The sequence below is a fragment of the Tachypleus tridentatus genome, chromosome 2 (genome assembly GCF_004210375.1).
Source record: "Tachypleus tridentatus isolate NWPU-2018 chromosome 2, ASM421037v1, whole genome shotgun sequence".
In the NCBI taxonomy this organism is placed as follows: Eukaryota; Metazoa; Arthropoda; class Merostomata; order Xiphosura; family Limulidae; genus Tachypleus; species Tachypleus tridentatus.
Genome location: NC_134826.1, coordinates 140,526,163 through 140,544,287, shown reverse-complemented (window position 1 = coordinate 140,544,287; position 18,125 = coordinate 140,526,163). Strand labels below are relative to the sequence as shown.

The window sequence follows — 18,125 nt, the reverse complement described above, 5'->3', positions numbered from 1 at the left end:
AAGAAAATGCACTTTGAAATAATTATTTACACACACGTGGCTAGTCAATCTAATTATACGAGGTTTATTGAAGGTAAGCCTCTAATTACATTAAAAACGGATCGTATTATAATCAAGGTGAGACAACATTTATCAGTATTAGTTACTTTTACACTATATCGTACTTTGTTCAAGATATGGAAAACAACAACAACCTATTTCAGATGTGTAACTAAAACCTAGCAATAAAGAATGATATAAGAAAACAATAAGACAGTTATAACTTTCGTGATTTTTCACAGATGCCAAAATAGAGCAAAATATGAACTTATAGATAAGCGCCATTATTACCCAGCCCCTGTTTACGTAAAAAGTGAGTTTTATGTATTATTATGATGTTTAATCATTGAGTTTTTGCTATGAGAATTTTGGCGGATTCGCGTTTTGACAACTGACGCTAGATGGCAATGTTGTATAACTTTAACGGCCTGCCAGGTATGTAACGTGCTTTTTTGTTTTATAATAATAATATACAAAAGATGCACTTAAAAATGGATGTGAAAATCAATGGCGCTTTTTTACATTTTCAACTGTTTAACTTCGAAAGTGTCAGTATCTGTTCGCTTTTATTTCTTCAATAATCCCCTTAAAAGCTCCAGAGGAATTGGAAACACGATGGTGGAGTTCTTTTCCGTGGCTATAGATCCAAGGGTCTGGAGATAACGAAGTTGGAGGGCAGATGAGGAGTCAGAAAGGACCTCTGAGGCTTCTTTCAGTGCTCGGGATGCTCTTTGTTCACCTTCTGCTGCAATAACCTGAACAAGAAATTTCTAAATTAAACTACAAAAAATATCTTGCATCTTTCGTTCGAAGCTTTCGGCGAGTTTTGACTCTTGAAACGAGAACTTTGTGCATACTGTACAAGTGAAAACCATATTTCTTGTAATTAGTGGTGAAGATACATAAAACATGATCAACTTGACTTTTGTTTTTAAAGAGTAGCAACCGTTCTTTGATTCCGTCGGAAAATAAAAAACGTTTTGAAATGGGAAGACGATTGTAATACCGAAAAAGCTCTGATTAAATCGAACTTGTAAAGAATGGCATTAATGTAACAATTAAAACTAATTTATTAGTTTCAGAAGCACTTTTAAAACGAATAAACAAAAAGACGAGAAAGAACTTCAAAGTTGTTTGATAGTTTTCGTGTTGTTGTTTTTTTACAACATGATTCAACTCTGAATATTCTAATTAAGAGACGTTTATAGTAATTTTGTGACCATAAGAAAAAAAATACAATAATAATTATTAGTAAACAGTTTAACTACATTAGCTAAACTTATTTGAATACAGCTATTCTGATATTAGGATCACAAAAACAACAGTAACTGTGTGAGTATGTGATGAACACAGAAACCTACTGAAAGGAACATGCTATTTGTGGCATGTTCGTCGTCTTTGTGATACCGTTATTTTCATTCTCTGCACCCTACAATACATATTAACTACAATACTTAACTGTGGTCAGCTGTTAAATTAATAAATGAAAAGCAAAGGGAGTGACCATATCGTGGGCGAGTTTTTCGCAGCGCTCAGTCTTGAAAATTTAAATTGTACAGTGCCCTCTTCTGGTCAAGATTGGAAACTTGGATTAACTGTAATTCACTGACGTGAGTAGATTAAATATACACATTAGTTTATTAATGTTTTAGATAAAATCAGTTCACCAAAAACCATTGAAAAATTCTCAAATATTCTTCTTCCAATAATGTAAGAAGTGATTATTTTTATATTTCGAACAACATAATTTGTGCGAGATAAGCCTATTATACACTACTTAATAAATATATTAGGACTAATAGCTGAATACACTATTTGTCGCTGACTACAGTGAACTGACAATACATAATCTAATGACTGTATAAAACTACCGTTAGTTATCACACACTCGTTTTATAAGCTACAATAACAACGACGTAACGGAATTTTTACTTTTCTTACTCCTGTTATTTCCCAATTGCTTAAGCCTAAAGTAAAAAACAAACAAACTATTTTTATCTTCAAACTTTGCTTTTGTGACATGGGATCGTATAACGAAAACATGATGGGAGACTATATTTGGGGGCTGATACTCGAAATTGATTTACATTACAGTCGCAAATCTCGAAAAACTACTCACTTCTAAACATTTTTGTATAACTTTAGTATAAATACATGTAAATCTTGATTCATATGTTGTTTTATTCAGACCTTATGTAAATGAAAACATGCAAATTTGCCCATTTTTATATAGAAAACAGGTTAATTTCTAAATTTCATTATCCAGGTCACAAAAATAAAGTTTGAAGGGAACAATGGCCATTTTCTGTACTTTTACAACACAAGCAATTAAGAAGTAACATATACTATCCAAGAACAAACTTTGTGTTACACAGTGTTATCCATTGAATTTATACAGTAAACATCACTTCGTCAAACAACTGTTTATTTTTTCTACTTAAAGTTATCTTTCCCCATCAAACGATATTCTATTAAACCAATAATTAATTTTGCGATTGTTTTTTTTGTTTCCTTCACTTTAGTGTTTTCAATTAGTTTAACTTGGAACCAAAATATAAACTTTCTAACCATTACTCGTCTTTGCTCTTCCTTCACGTGCAATTATTCATCTTTTATTTAGCTTCACGTGACATTACTTACCTTTGCTCGAGCTTCACGTGTAGCTTCTGCCTCAGCGGCCATTGCTCTTTGTAGTTGCACGGGTAATCGAACGTCTTTTCTGTGAAACGAAAGAAAATAACACAAAAACAAACAAATAAAACATAATAATTAGTAACAATGGAAAAAAGACGTTTCTTTAGGAACTCTTGGTGAATTACTTATTTATTTTTGTGTGCAACTTTTTATTTATCCAGAGGAAGTTTGTGTTTTCTTATTGCAAAGCCACATCAGGCTATCTGCTGAGTCCACCCAGGGGAATCCAGCCGCTGATTTTAGCGTTGTGTAAACTCGTAGACTTACCGCTGTACTAGCGTGGGGCAGATACAAGAAAATGTGTTTTGCCTCATTGTGCCTAAAGCTACACAAGGGACTGTATGCGCAGTATTCATTACAGATATATATCCTCAATTTTTAGCGTTATAAGCCTTTAAACCTGTCACTAAATTAAAAGGAAAGGGTAGTTACAGAAGAGGTGCAGTTATGTTCCCCATAAGAGGAATCTTTAGAAATAACTAGTAAAATATACTTTAAAAACAAATGACATTCGTAAGATTTGTTTGTTTGTTTTGAATTTCGCGCAAAGCTACACGAGGACTATCTGTGCTAGCTGTCCAAATTTAGCAGTGTAAGACTGGAGGGAAGGGGGCTAGTCATCACCACCCACCGCCAACTCTTGGGCTACTCTTTTACTAATAAATAGTGGGATTGACCGTCACATTACAACGTCCCAACGGCTGAAAAGACGAGCATATTTGGTGCGACGAGGATTCGAACCTGCGACCCTCAGATTATGAGTCGAACACTTTAACCCACCTGGCCATGCCGGGCAGTTTTTCGTAAGAAGAACCATAACAAATATTTTACTTTACTTTGCTTACCAGCTAGAAGAGTCTAGCAACTGTCATCCTCCCTTCTGTTATGGAAACAGCACATATAGTGAGCGCCGTTTTTAATTCCGAACTACCGAATACAAGACGGTAACAACCATCTTATTTTTCACTTCGTTACTGACGATTAGTGTGTATATATGTTTTTTTATTTTAATATATACTAACTGATTACCCGTGGTGCCAGTGAATTAGATCCGCATGTGACGTATTCATGACGTCGTATCTACATCCTGAGAATGAAGAAAAACAAAGTTCTCTGTGATGTGAAACGGGGGCAAAACAGCAAAATCGTGACCCCTATTTGCAAATCTGCATACACACAGGATGAAAATTTCGCGAATTTGGGTGGTTTTTCATCGCGTAACAAAAAGTTCCTCCAGTATCATATAAGTAAGGTTTCATTATTTTATGATGATGATGTCTGTATATTTCTTAAACCAGGTACACACTCAATGTAAGTAAGATTATTTTAATACTATTACATCTACTGCTATTTGTTTGTTTTTGAATTTCACGTAAAGCTACTCGAGGGCTATCTGCGCTACCCGTCCCTAATTTATCAGTGTAAGACTAGAGGGAATGCAGCTAGTCATCACCACCCACCGCCAACTCTTGGGCTACTCTTTTACCCACGAATAGTGGGATTGACCCTCACATTATAACACCTCCACGGCTGAAAGGGCGAGTATGTTTGGTGCGATGGGGATTCGAACCCGCGACCCTCGGATTAGGAGTCGAACGCCTTAACCCACCTGGCCATGCCGGGCCTCTACTACTATTAATATCAACTTTCGATCAGAGCAAGTTTTTTTTTTTTAATTTAGCTACAAGCTACAAAATGGGCTATTTGTGCTATGCCCTCTACTAATATTAAAACCCGGTTTCTAGCGTTTTAAATCTGCAGACATTCCGCTGTGCCATTAGGGATCTCAGAGAAAGATACCTAATAAAGTGTAATTAAACATTAATTTGGTAATGAGCACAGGTACGTAAATACACCCTTCTTATGTTTTTTTTCTGGTAAGGGTTAGGATTTATTTTTCAGTCAGAAACTCTTCAGACTGGTTCTTGTTTCTTCAATAATCTTATCAAGGTATTTCTCATTGATATTCCCGCCAAAGTTTGCCGCGTAACTGACGTGGCTTTCTTTTTTAAACACAAAATATCAAACCATTATAGTACTATTACATTAGTCCGAGACGAAGTGTTGCGTTATTAACAATTCACTGAGGTTGTACACACATCACAGTAAAATTATTCAAAGTTGAAATTAGGATTAACAAAAATGATAGCCTTAGAGCCATAGAAGTACGTTTGTTAAATAATTTATACAAAATCAAATAGAAATACGATAAAACTGGCAAATACTTTTGTGTGTATAGGTAAAGCGTAGGGTAAGTGTAGTGCAGAGGCAAATGTACTTCAATAGTGAATCATAGTGTGATGGAACGAGAGATATCTTATTGATTTCTTAGGGAAGTTATAACTGATATTGTAAAAAAACAGGTGTTCTAACTGACATTTTTACTAGCTGTCCTTGTTGCAAGGTAGGTGTTCTAATTGATATTGTTGCAAGCTAGGTGTTCTAATTAATATTGTTGCAAGCTAGGTGTTCTAATTAATATTGTTGCAAGGTAGGTGTTCTAATTAATATTGTTGCAAGCTAGGTGTTCTAATTAATATTGTTGCAAGCTAGGTGTTCTAATTAATATTGTTGCAAGGTAGGTGTTCTAATTAATATTGTTGCAAGCTAGGTGTTCTAATTAATATTGTTGCAAGCTAGGTGTTCTAATTAATATTGTTGCAAGGTAGGTGTTCTAATTAATATTGTTGCAAGCTAGGTGTTCTAATTAATGTTGTTGCAAGCTAGGTGTTCTAATTAATGTTGCAAGCTAGGTGTTCTAATTAATATTGTTGCAAGCTAGGTGTTCTAATTAATATTGTTGCAAGGTAGGTGTTCTAATTAATATTGTTTGAAGGTAGGTGTTCTAATTAATATTGTTGCAAGCTAGGTGTTCTAATTAATATTGTTGCAAGGTAGGTGTTCTAATTAATATTGTTGCAAGGTAGGTGTTCTAATTAATATTGTTGCAAGCTAGGTGTTCTAATTAATGTTGTTGCAAGCTAGGTGTTCTAATTAATATTGTTGCAAGCTAGGTGTTCTAATTAATGTTGTTGCAAGCTAAGTGTTCTAATTAATATTGTTGCAAGCTAGGTGTTCTAATTAATATTGTTGCAAGCTAGGTGTTCTAATTAATGTTGTTGCAAGCTAAGTGTTCTAATTAATATTGTTGCAAGCTAGGTGTTCTAATTAATATTGTTGCAAGGTAGGTGTTCTAATTAATATTGTTGCAAGCTAGGTGTTCTAATTAATATTGTTGCAAGGTAGGTGTTCTAATTAATATTGTTGCAAGCTAGGTGTTCTAATTAATATTGTTGCAAGCTAGGTGTTCTAATTAATGTTGTTGCAAACTAGGTGTTCTAATTAATGTTGTTGCAAGCTAGGTGTTCTAATTAATGTTGTTGCAAGCTAGGTGTTCTAATTAATATTGTTGCAAGCTAGGTGTTCTAATTAATATTGTTGCAAGGTAGGTGTTCTAATTAATATTGTTTGAAGGTAGGTGTTCTAATTAATATTGTTGCAAGCTAGGTGTTCTAATTAATATTGTTGCAAGGTAGGTGTTCTAATTAATATTGTTGCAAGCTAGGTGTTCTAATTAATATTGTTGCAAGGTAGGTGTTCTAATTAATATTGTTGCAAGGTAGGTGTTCTAATTAATATTGTTGCAAGCTAGGTGTTCTAATTAATATTGTTGCAAGCTAGGTGTTCTAATTAATATTGTTGCAAGGTTGGTGTTCTAATTAATATTGTTGCAAGCTAGGTGTTCTAATTAATATTGTTGCAAGCTAGGTGTTCTAATTAATGTTGTTGCAAGCTAGGTGTTCTAATTAATGTTGTTGCAAGCCAAGTGTTCACTTTCAGTGATGTTCGTTTGTATCGTTAGACTACGTTTTCCTTGATTTATGAAATTAGTGGATTTCTCTTGTTGGATCATGATGTACTTTACACGGATCCATTTACTGAATGATGGTTAGCTGTTAAAAGGTTAATCACCGTAATTTCATTAAATCAACAAAAAATTCGGTTTTGGAGGTGAATGCATCCAGTACATCCAAAATGATGATAAAGTTCCCAGTACCTCATGAACCATATCATTAAATAATAAAACTGATAAAACTATTTTACTGAGTAGTTTTGGTTTGTTTTCGCTAAAACCTGCTTATAGTACTTCCTTTATTTGTGACAAAATATCAAGGGTAGTTGATTGGGGTTTATACTTAAGTAGAATTTACTGGTAATATATCAAGGGTAGTTGATTGGGGTTTATACTTACGTAGAATTTACTGGTAATACTTTACAATATTGCAACTAATTCTTGTTGAAAATGCAGACAGTACACCTTATAGAAACTTGTGTTCCAATGATCTGTCTCCCAACTAACAGAAACATGTGTTCCAATGATCTGTCTCAAAACTAACAGAAACTTGTGTTCTAATTATCTGTCACCCAACTAACAGAAACATGTGTTCTAACGATCTGTCTCAAAACTAACAGAAACATGTGTTCCAATGACCTGTCTCAAAACTAACAGAAACTTGTGTTCTAATGATGTGTCTCAAAACTAACAGGAACTTGTGTTCTAATGAGCTGTCTCACAACAAACAGGAACTTGTGTTCTAATGACCTGTCTCAAAACTAACAGGAACTTGTGTTCTAATGACCTGTCTCACAACAAACAGGAACTTGTGTTCTAATGACCTGTCTCAAAACTAACAGGAACTTGTCTTCTAATGAGCTGTCTCAAAACTAACAGGAACTTGTGTTCTAATGACCTGTCTCAAAACTAACAGGAACTTGTGTTCTTATAATCTGTCTCAAAACTAACAGGAACTTGTGTTCTAATGATCTGTTTCACAACTAATTGCGTTCTAATGATTTATCAGCATTTGAAATGTAGTAAGATGCATTACCCACTCTTACTTATGTCTGCTACCTAGAAGTAGGTTTATAACACAAATAAGGTGTTTATGAACACTACATAGTACCACTATAACCGCTACATAACATATATATGAAGTCTACCACCTCTAACAAGCAGGCTTATATCACCAATTAGATGTTAATGAATACCAGTAAGCGACACAATAATTGTTACATTACTTATTTCTGTGCACTTTTCTCAGATTATATACCTAACAAACTAGTTAGTAATTTAAGGTCTAGTTACATAAATTCATTCGTGGTGCATAATAACATTTCATTTTTTCAGTGTCAGTAGTTTTCCAAAGCACGAAGAAGAGAACATTGTCTGTGAAACATGATAAACAACTGAAATTGACGTGTATGGTTTATTACACTGTGGAACAAATATTATACTTTTTCTTGTCTCTGGACAGAAAGTGTTATTTCCCAGTTGCTTATGCCTAAAGTAAACGGAAAAGACCTATTTTTCTCTTTTAAACTTTGCTTTTGTGACCTGGAAGTGTATAATGAAAACATGATGGGAGACTATATTTGGGATCTGATACGTGAAAGTGATTTACATTACAGTCGCAAATCTGGAAAAACTATTCACTTCTAAACATATTTGTTCATTTTTGTATAACTTTAGAATAAATACATGTAAACCTTGATTCATATGTTGTTTTATTCAGACCTTATGTAAATGAAAATGTACAAATTTGCCCGTTTTTACAGAGAATATAAGGTAATTTCTAAATTTCATTATCCAGGTCACAAAAGCAAAGTTTGAAGGGAATAATGGCCATTTTCTGTACTTTTACAACAAAAGCAATTAAAAAATAACACATACTATCCAGGAACACAATTTGTGTTACACGTAGTGTTACCAATGAAAAAATCAACACAAAGAAACAAGCTGTAATCAGGTGCAGGAAATCCTGTAACATAAAGAAACAAGCTGTAATCAGGTGTAGGAAATTCTGTAACATAAAGAAACAAGCTGTAATCAGGTGCAGGAAATCCTGTAACATAAAGAAACAACCTATAATCAGGTGCAGGAAATCCTGTAACATAAAGAAAGAAGCTGTAATCAGGTGTAGGAAATCCTGTAACATAAAGAAAGAAGCTGTAATCAGGTGTAGGAAATCCTGTAACATAAAGAAACAAGCTGTAATCAGGTGCAGGAAATCCTGTAACATAAAGAAACAAGCTGTAATCAGGTGTAGGAAATCCTGTAACATAAAGAAACAAGCTGTAATCAGGTGCAGGAAATCCTGTAACATAAAGAAACAACCTATAATCAGGTGCAGGAAATCCTGTAACATAAAGAAACAAGCTGTAATCAGGTGTAGGAAATCCTGTAACATAAAGAAAGAAGCTGTAATCAGGTGCAGGAAATCCTGTAACATAAAGAAACAAGCTGTAATCAGGTGCAGGAAATCCTGTAACATAAAGAAACCAGTTGTAATCAGGTGCAGGAAATCCTGCAACATAAAAAAACAAGCTGTAATCAGGTGCAGGAAATCCTGTAACATAAAGAAACAACCTATAATCAGGTGCAGGAAATCCTGTAACATAAAGAAACAAGCTGTAATCAGGTGTAGGAAATCCTGTAACATAAAGAAAGAAGCTGTAATCAGGTGCAGGAAATCCTGTAACATAAAGAAACAAGCTGTAATCAGGTGCAGGAAATACTGTAACATAAAGAAACAAGCTGTAATCAGGTGCAGGAAATCCTGTAACATAAAGAAACAAGCTGTAATCAGGTGCAGGAAATCCTGTAACATAAAGAAACAACCTATAATCAGGTGCAGGAAATCCTGTAACATAAAGAAACAAGCTGTAATCAGGTGTAGGAAATCCTGTAACATAAAGAAAGAAGCTGTAATCAGGTGCAGGAAATCCTGTAACATAAAGAAACAAGCTGTAATCAGGTGCAGGAAATCCTGTAACATAAAGAAACCAGTTGTAATCAGGTGCAGGAAATCCTGCAACATAAAAAAACAAGCTGTAATCAGGTGCAGGAAATCCTGTAACATAACATAAACAACCTATAATCAGGTGCAGGAAATCCTGTAACATAAAGAAACAAGCTGTAATCAGGTGTAGGAAATCCTGTAACATAAAGAAAGAAGCTGTAATCAGGTGCAGGAAATCCTGTAACATAAAGAAACAAGCTGTAATCAGGTGCAGGAAATACTGTAACATAAAGAAACAAGCTGTAATCAGGTGTAGGAAATCCTGTAACATAAAGAAACAAGCTGTAATCAGGTGTAGGAAATTCTGTAACATAAAGAAACAAGCTGTAATCAGGTGTAGGAAATCCTGTAACATAAAGAAACAAGCTGTAATCAGGTGTAGGAAATTCTGTAACATAAAGAAACAAGCTGTAATCAGGTGCAGAAAATCCTGTAACATAAAGAAACAAGCTGTAATCAGGTGCAGGAAATCCTGTAACATAAAGAAACAAGCTGTAATCAGGTGTAGGAAATCCTGTAACATGTTATTTTTGTGTCTCAATAAAAACTTTTAAGTTGTTGCGAAACATAATCCGGGCAGCAAATTCATTTTTATATCATCGAGAATTCATTTATATGTTCATCTATTGTAAGAAGACTCCAGATATACGTTCACTTACTGTCATAAAATTATAGTTATACGTTCACCTACTAAGATGAGAATCCAGTTATTGGTTCCCCCACTATCATGAAGTTTCAGATTTATGTTCATCTATAATTGTGAGAACTCAGCTATATGATCACCGACTACACTGCACAAAAATTTTTTTTGAAAAGTTTTTGCTGATTGTGACAGCTACCTGGTAGGTTTGCACAAATATAGTTTTTGGTTTTGCTTCATCACGTAGGAACTCTGAGAAATAGACAGTTAACTGTTTACCCGCAATAACGTATTTAATTGCGTTTATGTTTCTAATACACTGTTAAGTTCAACATAATTAAAAGTGTTTTGCTCCTGATTTTCGTTTGTATTCAATGTCCGGTGCATCACGTTGAAGTGTCCAACAGTAGTCAGCAAGCATTGACGGATTCCAGTTGCCCTGATATCGTTTTTCCATTGTAGTAATGTCCTGGTGAAACTGAAGATCTCGATGAAACGGTACGTGATAGACAAATTTGAATGTGATTTTCATGATCAGCAGCCAAAAATCTATAAGGAACACCCAACAATGTTCAAGAAACAAAACTTTGTTATGTAGTATTATCATGAGAATCTAGTTGTGTGTTCACCTACTATTAGGAGACTCCAGCTGTACTTTTACCTAAAATAATGTCTCTGGAAATCTGACAGATCTCTTTAGCTTGGTATTGTTAAGAGTAATATTCTGAACAAACAATAATATATCAATCGTTTATAGAGCAAATAAATGAAAAGGAATAATGCAATGCACAGTTAAGTTACAAAAGATATACATAAGTTAAGTTACTATAGATATACATAAGTTAAGTTACTATAGATATACATAAGTTAAGTTATTATACATATGCATAAGTTAAGTTACTATACATATACATAAGTTAAGTTACTATAGATATTCATAACTTAAGTTACTATAGATATACATAGGTTAAGTTATTATACATATACAAAAGTTAAGTCACCATAGATATACATAAGTTAAGTTACTCTACATATGCATAAGTTAAGTTACTATAGATATTCATAAGTTAAGTTACTATAGATATACATAGGTTAAGTTATTATACATATACATAAGTTAAGTTACTATAGATATACATAAGTTAAGTTACTATAGATATGCATAAGTTAAGTTACTATAGATATACATAAGTTAAGTTACTATACATATAAATAGGTTAAGTTACTATAGATATACATAAGTTACTATACATATACATAAGTTAAGTTACTATACATATACATAAGTTAAGTCACTATAGATATACATAAGTTAAGTTATTATACATATGCATAAGTTAAGTTACTATACATATACATAAGTTAAGTTACTATAGATATTCATAAGTTAAGTTACTATAGATATACATAGGTTAAGTTATTATACATATACATAAGTTAAGTTACTATAGATATACATAGGTTAAGTTATTATACATATACATAAGTTAAGTTACTATAGATATACATAAGTTAAGTTACTATACATATAAATAGGTTAAGTTACTATACATATACGTAAGTTAAGTTACTATAGATATACATAAGTTAAGTTACTATAGATATACATAAGTTAAGTTACTATAGATATACATAAGTTAAGTTATTATACATATACATAAGTTAAGTTACTATAGATATACATAAGTTAACTTACTATACATATACATAAGTTAAGTTACTATAGATATACATAAGTTAAGTTACTATAGATATACGTAAGTTAAGTTACTATATATATACATAAGTTAAGTTACTATAGATATACATAGGTTAAGTTATTATACATATACATAAGTTAGTTACTATAGATATACATAAGTTAAGTTACTATAGATATACATAAGTTAAGTTATTATACATATGCATAAGTTAAGTTACTATACATATACATAAGTTAAGTTACTATAGATATTCATAACTTAAGTTACTACAGATATACATAGGTTAAGTTATTATACATATACAAAAGTTAAGTCACCATAGATATACATAAGTTAAGTTACTCTACATATGCATAAGTTAAGTTACTATAGATATTCATAAGTTAAGTTACTATAGATATACATAGGTTAAGTTATTATACATATACATAAGTTAAGTTACTATAGATATACATAAATTAAGTTACTATAGATATGCATAAGTTAAGTTACTATACATATACATAAGTTAAGTTACTATACATATACATAAGTTAAGTTACTATACATATAAATAGGTTAAGTTACTATAGATATACATAAGTTACTATACATATACATAAGTTAAGTTACTATACATATACATAAGTTAAGTTACTATAGATATACATAAGTTAAGTTATTATACATATGCATAAGTTAAGTTACTATACATATACATAAGTTAAGTTACTATAGATATTCATAAGTTAAGTTACTATAGATATACATAGGTTAAGTTATTATACATATACATAAGTTAAGTTACTATAGATATACATAGGTTAAGTTATTATACATATACATAAGTTAAGTTACTATAGATATACATAAGTTAAGTTACTATACATATAAATAGGTTAAGTTACTATACATATACGTAAGTTAAGTTACTATAGATATACATAAGTTAAGTTACTATAGATATACGTAAGTTAAGTTACTATATATATACATAAGTTAAGTTACTATAGATATACATAGGTTAAGTTATTATACATATACATAAGTTAGTTACTATAGATATACATAAGTTAAGTTATTATACATATGCATAAGTTAAGTTACTATACATATACATAGGTTAAGTTACTATAGATATACATAAGTTAAGTTACTATAAATATTCATAAGTTACGTTACTATAGATATACATAAGTTAAGTTACTATACATATAAATAGGTTAAGTTACTATAGCTATACATAACTTACTATACATATACATAAGTTAAGTTACTATAGATATACATAGGTTAAGTTACTATAGATATACATAAGTTAAGTTACCATAGATATTCATAAGTTACGTTACTATAGATATACATAAGTTAAGTTACTATACATATACATAAGTTAAGTTACTATAGATATACATAAGTTAAGTTATTATACATATGCATAAGTTAAGTTACTATACATATACATAAGTTAAGTTACTATAGATATTCATAACTTAAGTTACTATAGATATACATAGGTTAAGTTATTATACATATACAAAAGTTAAGTCACCATAGATATACATAAGTTAAGTTACTCTACATATGCATAAGTTAAGTTACTATAGATATTCATAAGTTAAGTTACTATAGATATACATAGGTTAAGTTATTATACATATACATAAGTTAAGTTACTATAGATATACATAAGTTAAGTTACTATAGATATGCATAAGTTAAGTTACTATACATATACATAAGTTAAGTTACTATACATATACATAAGTTAAGTTACTATACATATACATAGGTTAAGTTACTATAGATATACATAAGTTAAGTTACTATAGATATTCATAAGTTAAGTTACTATAGATATACATAAGTTAAGTTACTATACATATAAATAGGTTAAGTTACTATAGATATACATAAGTTACTATACATATACATAAGTTAAGTTACTATACATATACATAAGTTAAGTTACTATAGATATACATAAGTTAAGTTATTATACATATGCATAAGTTAAGTTACTATACATATACATAAGTTAAGTTACTATAGATATTCATAAGTTAAGTTACTATAGATATACATAGGTTAAGTTATTATACATATACATAAGTTAAGTTACTATAGATATACATAGGTTAAGTTATTATACATATACATAAGTTAATTTACTATAGATATACATAAGTTAAGTTACTATACATATAAATAGGTTAAGTTACTATACATATACGTAAGTTAAGTTACTATAGATATACATAAGTTAAGTTACTATAGATATACATAAGTTAAGTTACTATAGATATACATAAGTTAAGTTACTATAGATATGCATAAGTTAAGTTACTATACATATACATAAGTTAAGTTACTATAGATATTCATAACTTAAGTTACTATAGATATACATAAGTTAAGTTATTATACATATACATACGTTAAGTTACTATACATATACATAAGTTATGTTACTATAGATATTCATAAGTTAAGTTACTATAGATATACATAAGTTAAGTTACTATACATATACATAAGTTAAGTTACTATAGATATACATAGGTTAAGTTATTATACATATACATAAGTTAAGTTACTATAGATATACATAAGTTAAGTTACTATAGATATACATAAGTTAAGTTATTATACATATACATAAGTTAAGTTACTATAGATATACATAAGTTAACTTACTATACATATACATAAGTTAAGTTACTATAGATATACATAAGTTAAGTTACTATATATATACATAAGTTAAGTTACTATAGATATACATAGGTTAAGTTATTATACATATACATAAGTTAGTTACTATAGATATACATAAGTTAAGTTACTATAGATATACATAAGTTAAGTTATTATACATATACATAGGTTAAGTTACTATAGATATACATAAGTTAAGTTACTATAGATATTCATAAGTTACGTTACAATAGATATACATAAGTTAAGTTACTATACATATAAATAGGTTAAGTTACTATAGATATACATAACTTACTATACATATACATAAGTTAAGTTACTATAGATATACATAGGTTAAGTTACTATAGATATACATAAGTTAAGTTACCATAGATATTCATAAGTTACGTTACTATAGATATACATAAGTTAAGTTACTATACATATAAATAGGTTAAGTTACTATAGATATACATAAGTTACTATACATATACATAAGTTAAGTTACTATAGATATTCATAACTTAAGTTACTATAGATATACATAGGTTAAGTTATTATACATATACATAAGTTAAGTTACTATAGATATACATAAGTTAAGTTACTATAGATATACATAAGTTAAGTTACTATATATATACATAAGTTAAGTTACTATAGATATACATAAGTTAAGTTATTATACATATGCATAAGTTAAGTTACTATACATATACATAGGTTAAGTTACTATAGATATACATAAGTTAAGTTACTATAGATATACATAAGTTAAGTTACTATAGATATACATAAGTTAAGTTATTATACATATGCATAAGTTAAGTTACTATACATATACATAGGTTAAGTTACTATAGATATACATAAGTTAAGTTACTATAGATATTCATAAGTTACGTTACTATAGATATACATAAGTTAAGTTACTATAGATATTCATAAGTTACGTTACTATAGATATACATAAGTTAAGTTACTATACATATAAATAGGTTAAGTTACTATAGATATACATAACTTACTATACATATACATAAGTTAAGTTACTATAGATATACATAGGTTAAGTTATTATACATATACATAAGTTAGTTACTATAGATATACATAAGTTAAGTTACTATAGATATACATAAGTTAAGTTATTATACATATGCATAAGTTAAGTTACTATACATATACATAGGTTAAGTTACTATAGATATACATAAGTTAAGTTACTATAGATATTCATAAGTTACGTTACTATAGATATACATAAGTTAAGTTACTATACATATAAATAGGTTAAGTTACTATAGATATACATAACTTACTATACATATACATAAGTTAAGTTACTATAGATATACATAGGTTAAGTTAGTATAGATATACATAAGTTAAGTTACCATAGATATTCATAAGTTACGTTACTATAGATATACATAAGTTAAGTTACTATACATATAAATAGGTTAAGTTACTATAGATATACATAAGTTACTATACATATACATAAGTTAAGTTACTATAGATATACATAAGTTATGTTACTATAGATATTCATAACTTAAGTTACTATAGATATACATAGGTTAAGTTATTATACATATACATAAGTTAAGTCACTATAGATATACATAAGTTAACTTACTATACATATACATAAGTTAAGTTACTATAGATATACATAAGTTAAGTTACTATAGATATACATAAGTTAAGTTACTATATATATACATAAGTTAAGTTACTATAGATATACATAAGTTAAGTTATTATACATATGCATAAGTTAAGTTACTATACATATACATAGGTTAAGTTACTATAGATATACATAAGTTAAGTTACTATAGATATACATAAGTTAAGTTACTATACATATAAATAGGTTAAGTTACTATAGATATACATAAGTTACTATACATATACATAAGTTAAGTTACTATACATATACATAAGTTAAGTTACTATAGATATACATAAGTTAAGTTACTATACATATAAATAGGTTAAGTTACTATACATATACGTAAGTTAAGTTACTATAGATATACATAAGTTAAGTTACTATAGATATACATAAGTTAAGTTACTATAGATATACATAAGTTAAGTTACTATAGATATGCATAAGTTAAGTTACTATACATATACATAAGTTAAGTTACTATAGATATTCATAACTTAAGTTACTATAGATATACATAAGTTAAGTTATTATACATATACATACGTTAAGTTACTATAGATATTCATAAGTTAAGTTACTATAGATATACATAGGTTAAGTTATTATACATATACATAAGTTAAATTACTATAGATATACATAAGTTAAGTTACTATACATATACATAAGTTAAGTTACTATAGATATACATAAGTTAAGTTACTATACATATACATAAGTTAAGTTACTATAGATATACATAGGTTAAGTTATTATACATATGCATAAGTTAAGTTACTATACATATACATAAGTTATGTTACTATAGATATTCATAAGTTAAGTTACTATAGATATACATAGGTTAAGTTATTATACATATACATAAGTTAAGTTACTATAGATATACATAAGTTAAGTTACTATAGATATACATAAGTTAAGTTACTATACATATACATAAGTTAAGTTACTATAGATATACATAGGTTAAGTTATTATACATATACATAAGTTAAGTTACTATAGATATACATAAGTTAAGTTACTATAGATATACATAAGTTAAGTTATTATACATATACATAAGTTAAGTTACTATAGATATACATAAGTTAACTTACTATACATATACATAAGTTAAGTTACTATAGATATACATAAGTTAAGTTACTATAGATATACGTAAGTTAAGTTACTATATATATACATAAGTTAAGTTACTATAGATATACATAGGTTAAGTTATTATACATATACATAAGTTAGTTACTATAGATATACATAAGTTAAGTTACTATAGATATACATAAGTTAAGTTATTATACATATGCATAAGTTAAGTTACTATACATATACATAGGTTAAGTTACTATAGATATACATAAGTTAAGTTACTATAGATATACATAAGTTAAGTTATTATACATATGCATAAGTTAAGTTACTATACATATACATAGGTTAAGTTACTATAGATATACATAAGTTAAGTTACTATAGATATACATAAGTTAAGTTACTATAGATATTCATAAGTTACGTTACTATAGATATACATAAGTTAAGTTACTATACATATAAATAGGTTAAGTTACTATAGATATACATAACTTACTATACATATACATAAGTTAAGTTACTATAGATATACATAGGTTAAGTTACTATAGATATACATAAGTTAAGTTACCATAGATATTCATAAGTTACGTTACTATAGATATACATAAGTTAAGTTACTATACATATAAATAGGTTAAGTTACTATAGATATACATAACTTACTATACATATACATAAGTTAAGTTACTATAGATATACATAAGTTAAGTTACTATAGA

General features: G+C 28.9%; 1 protein-coding gene across 11 annotated transcripts in view; it reads right to left on the bottom strand.

The window, feature by feature from the left end:
• Positions 1-48: 48 nt before the first annotated feature.
• Positions 49-18,125, bottom strand: part of LOC143245244 (band 7 protein AGAP004871-like) — a 555,064-nt gene continuing 536,987 nt past the window's right edge. For all 11 annotated transcript variants that reach the window (XM_076491375.1, XM_076491376.1, XM_076491379.1 and 8 more), the window contains 2 exons: positions 2,680-2,758; positions 49-794 (listed from right to left, as the gene is read on the bottom strand). In XM_076491375.1, the coding sequence (XP_076347490.1) occupies positions 606-794; positions 2,680-2,758 (268 nt within the window). In that variant the 3' untranslated portion in view covers positions 49-605. The remainder of the gene's footprint in view (positions 795-2,679; positions 2,759-18,125) is intronic.